We start from the raw sequence: 12207 nt of genomic DNA, 5'->3' as shown, positions 1-12207 counted from the left end.
TGTGCACTCCCCCTTGCCCCGGGGCCAGGAGAGAGGCAGTGAGTGTGGCGACAAAGTGGGGATGCTACTATGCAGAGCCACCTGCCTCACTGTACCAAGCCCAAAACCTCACTTCAGGAGTCTCCCTCGGGGAGCCTACAGCCATCTGCCCCGCTTTTGGGAGAACACCCTCAAAACTGGGGTGACGCTGCCACCACCCGGGCACTGGTCTCTGGTAGGGCTCTGTGCAGCCTGGGGTGCACAGACCCTGTGGACTTTGGGGGTGCTTTGCCCACTGTAATATTTCTGGGTGCCTCTTCCAGCCCAAAGCATCCACAGATAACTGAGGGAAAATAAAAAGCCAAACTTTGCCGGGCAAGCAAAGGTGCAGAAAGCCTGTTTTCTCTCCCTCTACAGGCTAACACAGCAAGGCACGTTGTAACCCAACACTTTTATTGATTGGAGGGAGAAAGGGAGACGGGGGGGAGTAAGAGGAAGTCAGAATACACTTTGAGCAAACATGAGCACATGAGTCTTTACCAAAATTGGATGCAACGATTCTTTTAAGACACGTCTGGCCTACACGTAATTCCTAACTCCAGGCTAGCGTCCAGGTTTTTGCTTACAGAAAATCTTCAGGCAGCAGCTTGGGGTCTTTGCTTGGTGGTTTCAAAATGCCTGATGGCAGAAAAAGGACACTCCCTGCTCCCCGTAGGGATTTATCTGGCCAAGTCACCTGATGGACCAACCTGTACCAAGAAGAAAGCCAGGAGAAAGAGAGATCACCTGGTTTTGCCCACGTGAAGGGTAGAGAGAGGGGGATTTCATCACAGTGAGTGTGTCCCTGGGGGGTGGTGACTAGGGTGACCATAGTCTGGGTTTTCCCAGACATGTCTTCTTTTTTTGGCCCCCTGTCCTTGAGTCTGGGCAGGTTTTTAAAATCCAAGCTAATGTGTTTGCCTCCGCTTTCCCGAGCTGGCTGCTTGGGGCTGGGAGCAGCAGGCAAGGTGACTGGCTGTGCACCGGGTGCCAAGCTGCTCCCAGGTAAAGAGACACTGTGTGCATGTGTTTGTGTGTGTGTGCACGTGTTTGTGTGTGTGTGTGCATGCATGCATGTGTGCACGGGAACTGCTTGGGCAGCAGGGCTGGGGGGGGCAGGGTCCTGTGGGTCAGGAGTGAGGGGCACTGGCAGGGTTGTGGGGAGCAGGGCGCTGCAGGTCGGGAGTGAGGGGCACCGGCAGGGCTGGGAGGCAGGGGGCTACATCCAGGCAAGGGGTTTTACTCCCCTTGTGCTGGGGAGACCCCCCAATGCTGCTCTGATGCCTCCTCTCTTGGTGCATCTGGGCGGACACAGCTGGAGCACCCCACGCTGCAGACCTCTGTGGGCGCTGGGGCAGCCAGGCTTCAGTTGGAGCAGCCTTGGGGGTGCTCTGCTTGGGAGGGGGTTGGCAACAAGGGGCAACCTGCCTTCTCACTATGTGTTTTAGAAAGCCTTGTTGGACCTCCAGACATGGGTACCCCTGTTCCCATGTCCCCGCCGGCTTTGTCGGGAAGCTGCCTCTGCCGTCATCTCACCTCCATCCTTGGTAAAGTCTTTGAAAAAATTATCAAGGCTCACATTTGTGAGAGCCCAGCAGGACAAATTATGCTGAGGGGAAACCAGCACGGGTTTGTGGCGGGCAGATCGTGCCTGACCAATCTAGTCTCTTTCTATGACCAGGTTACGAAACGCCTGGACACAGGAGGAGGGGTGGATGTCGTATACTTAGACTTCAGGAAGGCCTTCGATACGGTATCCCACCCCATACTGGTGAACAAGTTAAGAGGCTGTGATGTGGATGACTGCACAGTCCGGTGGGTGGCGAATTGGCTAGAGGGTCGCACCCAGAGAGTCGTGGTGGATGGGTCGGTCTCGACCTGGAAGGGTGTGGGCAGTGGGGTCCCGCAGGGCTCGGTCCTTGGACCGATACTCTTTAATGTCTTCATCAGCGACTTGGACGAGGGAGTGAAATGTACTCTGTCCAAGTTTGCAGATGACACAAAGCTATGGGGAGAAGTGGACACGCCGGAGGGCAGGGAACAGCTGCAGGCAGACCTGGATAGGTTGGACAAATGGGCAGAAAACAACAGGATGCAGTTCAACAAGGAGAAATGCAAAGTGCTGCACCTAGGGAGGAAAAATGTCCAGCACACCTACAGCCTAGGGAATGACCTGCTGGGTGGCACAGAGGTGGAAAGGGATCTTGGAGTCCTAGTGGACTCCAAGATGAACATGAGCCGGCAGTGTGACGAAGCCATCAGAAAAGCCAATGGCACTTTATCGTGCATCAGCAGATGCATGACAAATAGGTCCAGGGAGGTGATACTTCCCCTCTATCGGGCGCTGGTCAGACCGCAGTTGGAGTACTGCGTGCAATTCTGGGCACCGCACTTCAAGAGGGATGCGGATAACCTGGAGAGGGTCCAGAGAAGGGCCACTCGTATGGTCAAGGGCCTGCAGGCCAAGCCCTACGAGGAGAGACTAGAGAAACTGGATCTTTTCAGCCTCCGCAAGAGAAGGCTGAGAGGCGACCTTGTGGCTGCCTATAAGTTCATCACGGGGGCACAGAAGGGAATTGGTGAGGTTTTATTCACCAAGGCGCCCCCGGGGGTTACAAGAAACAATGGCCACAAGCTAGCAGACAGCAGATTTAGATTGGACATTAGGAAGAACTTCTTCACAGTTCGAGTGGCCAAGGTCTGGAACGGGCTCCCAAGGGAGGTGGTGCTGTCCCCTACCCTGGGGGTCTTCAAGAGGAGGTTGGATAGGCATCTAGCTGGGGTCATCTAGACCCAGCACTCTTTCCTGCCTATGCAGGGGGTCGGACTCGATGATCTATTGAGGTCCCTTCCGACCCTAACATCTATGAATCTATGAGTCATGCTGTTACCCTGTGTGCAGTGGGGCTGGCGGGCAGATATAGGTGGTGTTGCTCCCGAATTTCAGCTGACAGCTGAAGGGAGTTATCCTCCAGGGCTTCTCCCGGGGCAGCACAGCATGCGTCTGGGGCTGCAGAAGAAGCACAGCCCTTCTCTCCTGAGCCTGAGCCCTTGAAACGCTCCCTGAGCTGCGGCCCATGGACGTTTCAGAGGCTGGCCAGGGGAGGGAGCCAAGCGTGCACACATGGAGCCTGGTATTCCCAGAGCCTGTTTGCTCATTCTCCAGGAGGTGGACAAGGATACCCTGCTGCAGGACTGGGCCCTGGGGTCTCCCACCCTCATGGGACCCCGTTGGACCCCACTTACCTTCCCATGCCTGATGGGGTGCGTGGAGCAAGGCTGTGGACTCTGGCAGTGCAGCCAGTTGGACTGGGCTGCACTGGGAAGCTGATGGGATGGCAGTCTCTCTCCTTCTTTGTCCCGGGGTTGCTTGCAGGGTAAGCAAGCTGCCCCCAGCCTGTCGCTGCATGCAGTCCAGGCCATCCTTGGAGCTGTGCTCCTGGCCTGGCATCCTCTGCCCTGCAGCTGCCGACTCACCGGGACAAAGCCATGCTTCCTTGTGGACACGGCCTGCTGCCCCAGCCTCAGTTTTGGGGCTGCAGGGGGTCCCCAGGACCGAGCCCAACCCCGGTTGCATGCAGCAGATGTGCACAGAGGGGTGCGGACTAGCCAGAGCCCCTGGCCTGACTCGCTCAGAAGCTGCCCTATGCTTCCACATCTGGGCGCTCCAAGGGCTCTGGGAAGGGTCCCCCAGCACTCAGCGCCCAGTGGCATCCTGCCCCCAGCCCCAGCCTGTGGCCCCAGGACATGGCACAGCTGGAGGGCATGGGCAGGCTGCAGGCTCTGGGCTCTCCCAGAGCTTCCATCGGAGCATTTTTCCCAGCCCCTCTTCTTTCCATGGGGTGCAGTCCCCTGCAGTGCATGGCTCACCCGTGCTGTGGTGCCAGGCCCCCGGGAGCTCCCTCTGGTTCTTGGTACCTGGTGGTACCCTGCTGCCCTGGGGAGATGCAGTGCTTTTGGGGCCGGATGCACCAGCGGCTGTGACTCAGCACGGCACGGGCTCTCTTGCTGCATCCCGCAGCTCCAGAGAGCGTGGCTGGGCACGGCCCCCCCAGGCTCCCGCATGGCCCGGGGAATGGATCTGGGAGTTCACTCCTGCCCCCCTCGACTCCCATCCCCCCTCAGCCCCCTTCCCAGAGCAAAGGGAGCCTGGGTTTGGGGTGGCCAGGGGCCCTGAGAGGCTCAGCCTGACAGCTTGGGGGCCTGGGATGGAGCCCCCACCTCTCCTGGAGCCCTGCAAAGAGGCCGCTTAGCCCATGGATGCTGCACCCTGAGCACGCTGGGTCGGTGAAGTCAGATACAGCTGTTTAATGGACGTCGCTCGTTATGTAGCACAGCCCCCGGATGCCCCCCTCCCTGCCAGCTTGGGGCAGTGATTTCCACCTGTCCAAAGCAGGTGCTGAGCATGCACCCTGGGTCTTGTGCATGGCTTTGGGGTCTCCCTGGCTCTCCCTCCTCCCTCCAAGCCCTGTGTCCCCACTGCCCTGCCTGCCGTACAGCCCCTTGCACGTGGCACAAGTGTGCAGGTCCTGAGCAGACGAGGTGCTGAGTGTGCTGGGACATTGTGGGTGCATGCTCTGAGTCCCAGGCTCCCTGGGACATGCCTGGACCCTGCCCCTGTGCACGGAGACCGCTTCCCCCAGGGTCTGCATGGCAGCTCCATGCTCTGTGCCCACCATGGGTGCAGCTTGCAGGGCCAAGCACACGCTGCCCCTGCTGACAGTGCACAAGCCCTGCTCCCATCCCCAGCTGAGTGCAGGCCCCTGGGTGGACGTGGGCAGCTGGAGGGTGGGTGGGTGGCTGGCATTGCAGCACTAGGGCCTGGTGCTATGTCAGGGTGACAGTGCCGTGCTGCTCGGAGGTTGCACAGTGGATTTGTCTGGGCTGCTTTGCACAGGGCTGATCCTTCCCTAGGCAGGGCTCAGACTAGCTGTGACCCCCACGGGTCCCTTCCAGCCCCGCTGCTCTAGGATTTCCATGATTTGATGACTGACCCTGACCTGGATCCTGCTTCCCGGGGCACCTGGCATGGCTCTGGCATCCATGGGATTCAATGGCTTTATGCTTGCCCTTAGGAGCGGTGCAAGCCCCGGAGCTGGGGCTTTGCAGCTGGGCACGGGCTGTAGGGGACGGGGCTGGACACTGCAGAGCTCCTGGCTCGGGTATCTTCCACGCTCTGTGCCACCCCCGTGCCGGTGGCAATGGGCTCCCCGAGCTCTCCGCCTGGGGTGCCAGAAATCAGGACACACACGAGCACCTTCAAATTTGGTGGCTGGTCTCCCAGCACGGGGCCCGTGGGGACAGGCAGAAGGTTACTGGTGGGGCTGTCGAGCATTGGGCGCAGGGGGCTGCTGAGCCATGTGTCCCAGCCCCTGCACTGCTGCAGCAGAAGAGGATTCCCCATTGGCATCACTCATGAGATATGTGGGGTTGCCAGAGCAGGGGCTACATGGGGGCAAGGCCCTGCTCCCCCAAGAAGACACCGGCCTTGCAAGATCCCAAAGCCCTGGACTGGGGCCGCGGTTGGGCACAGACCTGAGACCCGCGACCCAGGGCTGTGGCCCCAAGTCTCCTAGGAAGAGCCCAGGTGTCCAGCCGTCTGTAGGAGCCTGGAGCTCTTGCCTTCTCCCCTTCTACACCAGGGCAAGATGGGGGTGAACAAAGGGGTACGGCTCCCCGCTGCCGATGCCCCCCTGGTAGCTGCCTTGCCCTGGGGCTGCTGGGGGCTGCTGGCAGGGATGGCTCTGGCCTCTGCCAAGCATTTGCCTGGGGTGCCGGGCACTGGGGTAGGGGGTGCCGAACTGCACCGGGCAGGGCTGGCCCTCACAGGGCAGATCTAGCGCTCACACTGGGAAGCGTGGATATAAAGACAGGAGACCTGAGATCCACCATGCAGAGCTGAGAGCATAACCCTGCCCCAGGACCACTTGCGGGGTCCCAAACAGTCCTGGGATATTAGCAGCAGATGCCAGCGGTGCACGGGGCTGCATTCGTCACGTGCAATCGAAGGACGTGAGTCTCCCGCTCTGGAGCCCTGGGTCCCGTGTTGGGTGCTGCACTTCAAGAAGGACAGATTGGGAAGAGCCCGGCGCAGGGCGACAAGCACGATTAGGAGTCTGGGGGGGCAAGACTGATGAAGAGAGGCCGAAAGAGCCCGGGTTATTTAGCCTGGAGGAGAGAAGACTGGCGGGGTTGATAAAACCCAAAGGGCAATGAGGGAGAGGATGGAGATGGAGATGGAGAGCATCCCCCTCCTGCTGTGGGGCCTGTCCTGGGGTGTCTGCACAAGTCCCGGGGGAAGGAGTGATAGAAACAGCCCCCGGCAGAGCGGCTAGGTGGCCAGGGGGCAAGTGGGGCGGGGGCACGGCGCCCCGGTACCAGTCAGCCCCAGCAACCAGCAGCGTCCGGCCAGGACATCGTGACACGGCTGCTTGTCCGACAGCAATGGCACGGCACGGGGTATGGCTATACTGGAGACCAAGAAGCGCGGCAAGGTGATGGGGCCACATCGGCATTCCCAGCCAATCAGAAGCCAGAATGCCGCAAGATTTACGGGTCCAGTCCTCTCCCAGCCAATCAGAACGCAGAACGCTGGAAGACCACATGTGTTCAGTCCTCTCTCAGCCAATGACACACCAGAATGCTGCAAAACCGTAAGCTTCCTGCCTTCTCTCAGCCAATCAGAAGTCTGATGAACTGTATGGATGTGATGGTTTCCTCCCAGCCAATCAAAAACCAGGAAGCTGCAAGTCCGTGTGTTCGATCCTTTCCCAGCCAATCAGAAACCAGCATGCTGCAAGATATATGCGTTCAGTCCTCTCCCAGCCAATCCGAAGCCAGAAACCTGCAAGACTGTCTGCGTTCGATCCTTTCCCAGCCAATCAGAAACTAGAACACTGTAAAACCATAAGCGTCCTACCCTCTGGCACCCAATCAGAAGTCAGATGAACGGCATGGGTCGGTTTCCCCCCAGCCAATCAGAAAGCAGCACGCAGCAGGGCTGTGTGCATGGCCATGTGCTTGTGGGGTGGGGGCGTGGCCATCTGTCAGCCAATCAGGAGTCTGCTGACGTGTGTGCAGGGGGGAACAGGGGCCTGGTCCAAATGCCCCAGCCCGGCGGGCATCAGGGTAGGAGGCTGTGCCCTGCCCGGTCCAGGGTGAAGCCGTCCATCTGTCCGGCCGGCCGGCCGCGAGCGTGGCTAATACAAAACGGGCTCGTCCCAGGCTGGGCGCTGGCCTGGCCTCGACGTCCGGGGCTGGGGGGACGTCCCGCTCCCCGGCAGCCTCTACACCTGCGGCTTCAGGTGGACGGCAGGGCTGTTGGGGCGGGCGGCCAGGATGTACGCCACGTTCTCCCTCAGGAAGGACGGCCAGTCCACGAGCCTGCTGCGGAGAGCACAGGAGGTCAGGCTCCCGGTCCACACGGCCCCCGTCCCGACGGCTCAGCCTGAAGCCCACGGCTCCGTCCCCAGGATCGTGGCCGGCAGAGCGGGTCATGCAGGGAGCATGCATGCAGCAGTGGCTCTGGCCCCTGCCCTCCACCATCATCAGCACGGATGGGGAAACCGAGGCACGGGTGGGCAAAGGGATGTGGTCGAGGTCATCAGAGTGGGTGAGTGTCGGGGCAGGGGTTGGAACCCAGGTGTCCGGACAGGCAGCCCCAGGGCACAGCTGGATGCGGCCACATCCCACTGGGCGAGTTGCCTTGACGGGCACCAGCCACGGCTGTATGGGCCGGGCGGCTACAGCACCAGCCATCAGGCCCTGCACAGTCCTCAGGTGCTCCATTGGCTGCAGAGAATGGCGCCATGCCTCAGTTTCCCCAGGGAATGGCGCCATGCCTCTGTTTCCCCAGGGTTAGGCTGGTGACTGCAAATTGCTGCACACGGCAGGGCTGTGAGGTTGGCAGTGTCACGACTGCAAGGGGCCAGGCCCATCTTCCAGAGGGAACACCTGCTTCCCCCTTCCCCTGCCTCCGACCCCGGCTGCACTCACCTGGGCTCCTCCTGCTCCGGGGCCTTGTCCTGGCTCTTGCTGCTTGCGCTGCTGGGGCTGCTCTCTGACATGGGCCCCACGTGGCTGATGCTGCAGAGAACAGGGTACGTTGCAACTACAGGACATGCACCCGGTGCCAGGCTGGGATGGCAGCATTGCAGCAAATGCCCATGCACGGCAATGCGCCGGCTCCTACCCAGCCGCACCAGGGAGGATGGCACAGGTGGACATGCAGGGGGGGCAGGGGGGGGCAGGGGGGGTCACGGCGCTCCGGCACTGACCTGACGTTGCAGGACGGGGCATCGGGGGGATGCTTGCGGAACCAGGCGAGCTGGGCGCGGCGACACTCGGCCTGGCTGACCCTCCCGTCGGGGTCCCGGGGCAGGGCCAGGAAGGCGGCACGTGCCCGCTCCCGCTCCTTGGCTGTCAGCAGGTGCAGCAACGAGTTCTGCAAGGTGCAGAGGGCAGGGTGGGTGCTGGCGGGGGCTCCTGGGGCCCCCTACCATGCCATGCCACAGAGACGGGGCCTGAGGGGTATTATTTCACACCTCCAGGCCCATGGTGCCTCCGGGAGGGTCTGGCAGGTGCGTGTGCCAGAGGCACCGCGTGAGTGTCTGTCTCCCATCCGGATGCACCCCCTGGCTCACAGGCGGTTGCATTCAAGCATGCTCACAGTCACACTGTGCACACGTGAACATACCACTCAGGCCTGGAAAGGCACACCTGTCCCCACGCCTCCGCACCCACGCATGGGTAGCCGGTGCAGGTAGACGGGCTCACTGAGACACGCACGCAGAGAGCAAGGCAGCATGCAAACCCAGATGCACACACTCACACATGCACAGGGCAAGGCAACATGAGCATGCAGACATGCACACACATGAGTGCACAGAGCAAGGCATCATGAAAACTTAGACACGCACACACATTCATATACATACACACGCACAGCAAGGCAGCATGCAGAGATATGCACACAGAGAGCCATGTTACATGCAAACCCAGACATACACACGCACACATACACACCCAGATGCATACACACATGTACACACGTGCAGAGATGTGCACACACACAAAGCAAGGATACATGTAAACCCAGATGTACACTCATGCATGCACAAAGCAACATGCAAACCCAGAATCCTACACACAGAGCAAGGCAACATGCAAAAAGACACACACATACACTCAGAGCCAGGTAATGTGCAAACCCAGATGTAGACACACGGACACAAAGGGCAGCATGCACACCCAGATGTGCACACATATGCACACACGGAGGAAGGCAGCCATTCACACACAGGGCAACTTGCAAGCCCAGACACCAACAAAAGGAATAAGGCAACACGCGCACACGTGAGCACACACAGAGCAAGGCAGCGTGCAAACCCAGACATGTCCATACACAGGGCCCCAGCACCAGAGCCATGAGGAGGAGAGGCCTGGGCTGGTGGGTGGCAATAGTAGGCAGTTATCTCATGCCAGGGATCCACCAATCCTGGGGCAGACCCAGCTTGCTGGCATCTGTGCCCATCAGCAGAGGAGCCGGGTCCCCAGCTGAGCCCCTTGGGGCTCCCTCCCTAGCCCCGGGACTCCCCAAGGCACCCCCAGCCCTGTGCCCCTGCCCTGTACCTGCGGCCGGAGCTTCTGGAGCAGCTGGATTGACTCGTGGGACAGGAAGTCGGCCCACTCGACGTGGCCCCGCTTGTCGGGGTCCAGGGCGCCGAACTGCAGGGTGGCACGCTCCTCCTGGGCTTCCCCCATGGGCCGCTCGAACTGGCGCTTGTGCACCAGGTGCTTGTAGGCCAGGAAGTCGTCCAGCGTCAGGCAGGTGTCTGCAACAGCCGCCGGGCTCCGTCAGCACCCTTGGCTGGGACCAGTGCCCTGCTCCCCTCAAGACCATCCACGCCCTTGGGCACCTCCGCTGCAGAGAGGAGCTTTGGGGACCCCCCTTTTGTGCAGGCTGATGGGGGGCTGGAAAAGCTGAGCCCTGGAGGCTTCCTTGGAGACACCCTCCCACCTGCTTCTCTCCCCTCTACGTATTGCAGACGCGTGACACGTGCATGCAGCATGGGCACGCATGCAGGGCCTGGCTGCCGTGCTCCAGAGCCCTGGAGGGAGAGGAGACGCTCCCCGCGGCTGTCAGCACTAGGAGACCTTTTATCTAGGGTCTGAGTGGGGGTTGCAGCTCCATGCACCCACCAGGGCCATGCCAGGCAGGGCAGGCAGGTGCCCAGCTTTGGAGCTGAGGGGGACGGGGTCACGGGGGCGGCACTCACCCGGGATGATGTGGCACTGCCGGAAGGTCTCCATGAGGCTGTACATCTCCTCCTCGGTCAGCAGCAGGTTGAGGTTGTCCTGAATGGGGCAGAGAGGGGGCACGGGGGTGAAGAAGTGTGGGGCAGCAGCCGCCCCTACCCCCCCATGGCTCTTTGCCCCCAGGCACCAGCCGTGGGCCAGGGACTCGGGGGCTGCCTCTCCACCACTGTCATGGCCAGGGGTCTGGAGCCGGAAAGTGTTGAGAGACCAGGGGATCCCTTGGGGGCTGGGGTGTCCGTCTCCGTCCCCATAGCACCCCCGCAGCAGAGCCAGGGAAAGCCACAGAGCACTGTCTACACTAGGGCTCCTGCTGCCCTCGGCCTGGCACAGCCCGGGGGGATCCCCCAGGGCGGGTGGGGGTGCCCCATGGGGTGCAGCACTCACGCAGTAGTAGCAGCTCCAGCCGGTCTCGGTGTGAGCCGTCTCGGTGAGCTCGGTGGCGCTGCCTTGGGGCAGGTAGCCCATGCGGCGCAGGCAGCCGTCGTGGTAGACGCGCGTGCACACCCGGCAGGGGAACAGGCTCTCGGCCGTCCACACTTCACAGATCTCGCACATCTCGTCATTGGTGACCTGCCGCGGGTGGGCATGGGGGGTGTCACCGCCTGGGCCCATGCCGCAGGCGCCCCCCTCCAGCTCCACATTTGGGGGAGCCTGGCAGGACGCCGCTGGGACTGTCCCAGCTCTGCCCAGGCACTGGATCATAGCAAGGCACGACAGCCCCCGGGGAGCCCTCCACGCCGGCCATCCATCCAGGCGCCTGTCACCGGCGGAAGAGCCTCTCCAAGCAGGAATGTCTCCTGCGGGCAGTGCCAGGCTTTGCCTGCATGCATGGGCTCAAAGCAGCCCCCATCCCGGGCAAAGCAGCTGCAGGGGAGGTGCAGCAGCCTCCAGGTGCGAGCAGAGCTGGGTCATGCCCCTGGCTGGCTGACCCCGCTGCCCTCCCCACATGCTGGGCTCCATCCTCGGGTCCCCACCCCGTGCCCTCGCCCACCACAGCCCACCTGCTCCCGGCGCTCTAGGCTGATGTCGGGCGGCTCGTCGTCCCCCAGCTCCCGCGTGGGCCGGACGAAGGCAGGCGGCGTGAAGCGGTTGGCGCGGTCGAACTCCTCGGGCTCCACGCCTCGCCCGTCCCGCAGCCGCTCCCAGGCCGCCCGGTTGGCGCTGGCCTCGGGCCGCGGTGAGGGTCCGGCGGCCTCGTCCTCAGTCACCTCCTGCACGGCGTGCTCCGGCGTGCCCCGCTGTGGCCCTGCCACCGCCTCCCCCTTGCGCTTGGCGGCCGGCCGCTCTCGCAGCCCGTCCTTGAAGGCCGACACGGCCAGGCTGACCTTCTGTACCTGCTCCACCGTCTGCCGCCGTGACATCAGCACCCCCATGGCTCTGCGGGGAGAGGGCACCGGCTCAAGAAGCAGCCAGCTCTGGGGTGCGCTATCTCAGCTCTGTAGGGAGGAGTCCTCCCCGTGCTGTCACCAGCAAAGCCCCAGCAGTGCTTCACTCTGCACAGCAGTGCCACGCACGGACCCTGCACCCAGCTCGAAAATGCAGCCAGCTCTGGGGTTTGCTCCACCAGCTATTTAGATAGGAGTCCCTCTCCCCATCCTGAATTGCAGCCAGCTCTGGGGTGGGCTCCACCAGCTATCTGGACAGGTGTCACCCATTATGCTCTGAAATGCAGCCAGCTCTGGGGCATGCTCTTTAGACAGGAGTTGCTCTCCCCACCCCAAAATGCGGCCAAGGCCTGGCAATGCTTAAAACCATGCAGCCATGCCATGCACAGATCCTGCATGCATGAACTGGTGCACTTGCACACGTGTGTGCATGCCCGCATATGAACACATAGGCAAACATGCACCCAGGCACACACCTACCTGTGTG

At 61.7% G+C, this 12207-nt stretch overlaps 1 protein-coding gene across 1 annotated transcript; it reads right to left on the bottom strand.

Annotated features, from left to right (window-relative positions):
* Positions 1 to 6980: 6980 nt before the first annotated feature.
* On the bottom strand, positions 6981 to 11783 carry PHF24 (PHD finger protein 24). Its single transcript, XM_059725340.1, has 7 exons — positions 11337 to 11783; positions 10720 to 10905; positions 10296 to 10374; positions 9649 to 9851; positions 8295 to 8461; positions 8014 to 8103; positions 6981 to 7401 (listed from the first exon to the last, which is right to left on the bottom strand). The coding sequence occupies exons 1-7, from the start codon at positions 11706 to 11708 to the stop codon at positions 7305 to 7307; spliced, it is 1194 nt and encodes a 397-aa protein (XP_059581323.1). The 5' UTR covers positions 11709 to 11783; the 3' UTR covers positions 6981 to 7304.
* Between the last annotated feature and the right edge of the window lie 424 nt (positions 11784 to 12207).

Source organism: Alligator mississippiensis, chromosome 3 (genome assembly GCF_030867095.1).
Source record: "Alligator mississippiensis isolate rAllMis1 chromosome 3, rAllMis1, whole genome shotgun sequence".
In the NCBI taxonomy this organism is placed as follows: Eukaryota; Metazoa; Chordata; order Crocodylia; family Alligatoridae; genus Alligator; species Alligator mississippiensis.
The sequence above is the reverse complement of the archived record's forward strand: the minus strand, read 5'-3'. Positions and strand labels throughout refer to the sequence as shown.

Excerpts from the sequence above, each read along its gene's own strand:
- PHF24 (XM_059725340.1), bottom strand. The coding sequence starts at position 11,708 with ATGGGGGTGCTGATGTCACGGCGGCAGACGGTGGAGCAGGTACAGAAG. Across the intron at positions 10,375-10,719 it reads GCTGGAGCTGCTACTACTGC|GACAACCTCAACCTGCTGCT; the intron begins GTGAGTGCTGCA and ends TGCCCCATTCAG. Across the intron at positions 9,852-10,295 it reads GCAGTGCCACATCATCCCGG|ACACCTGCCTGACGCTGGAC; the intron begins GTGAGTGCCGCC and ends CGGCTGTTGCAG.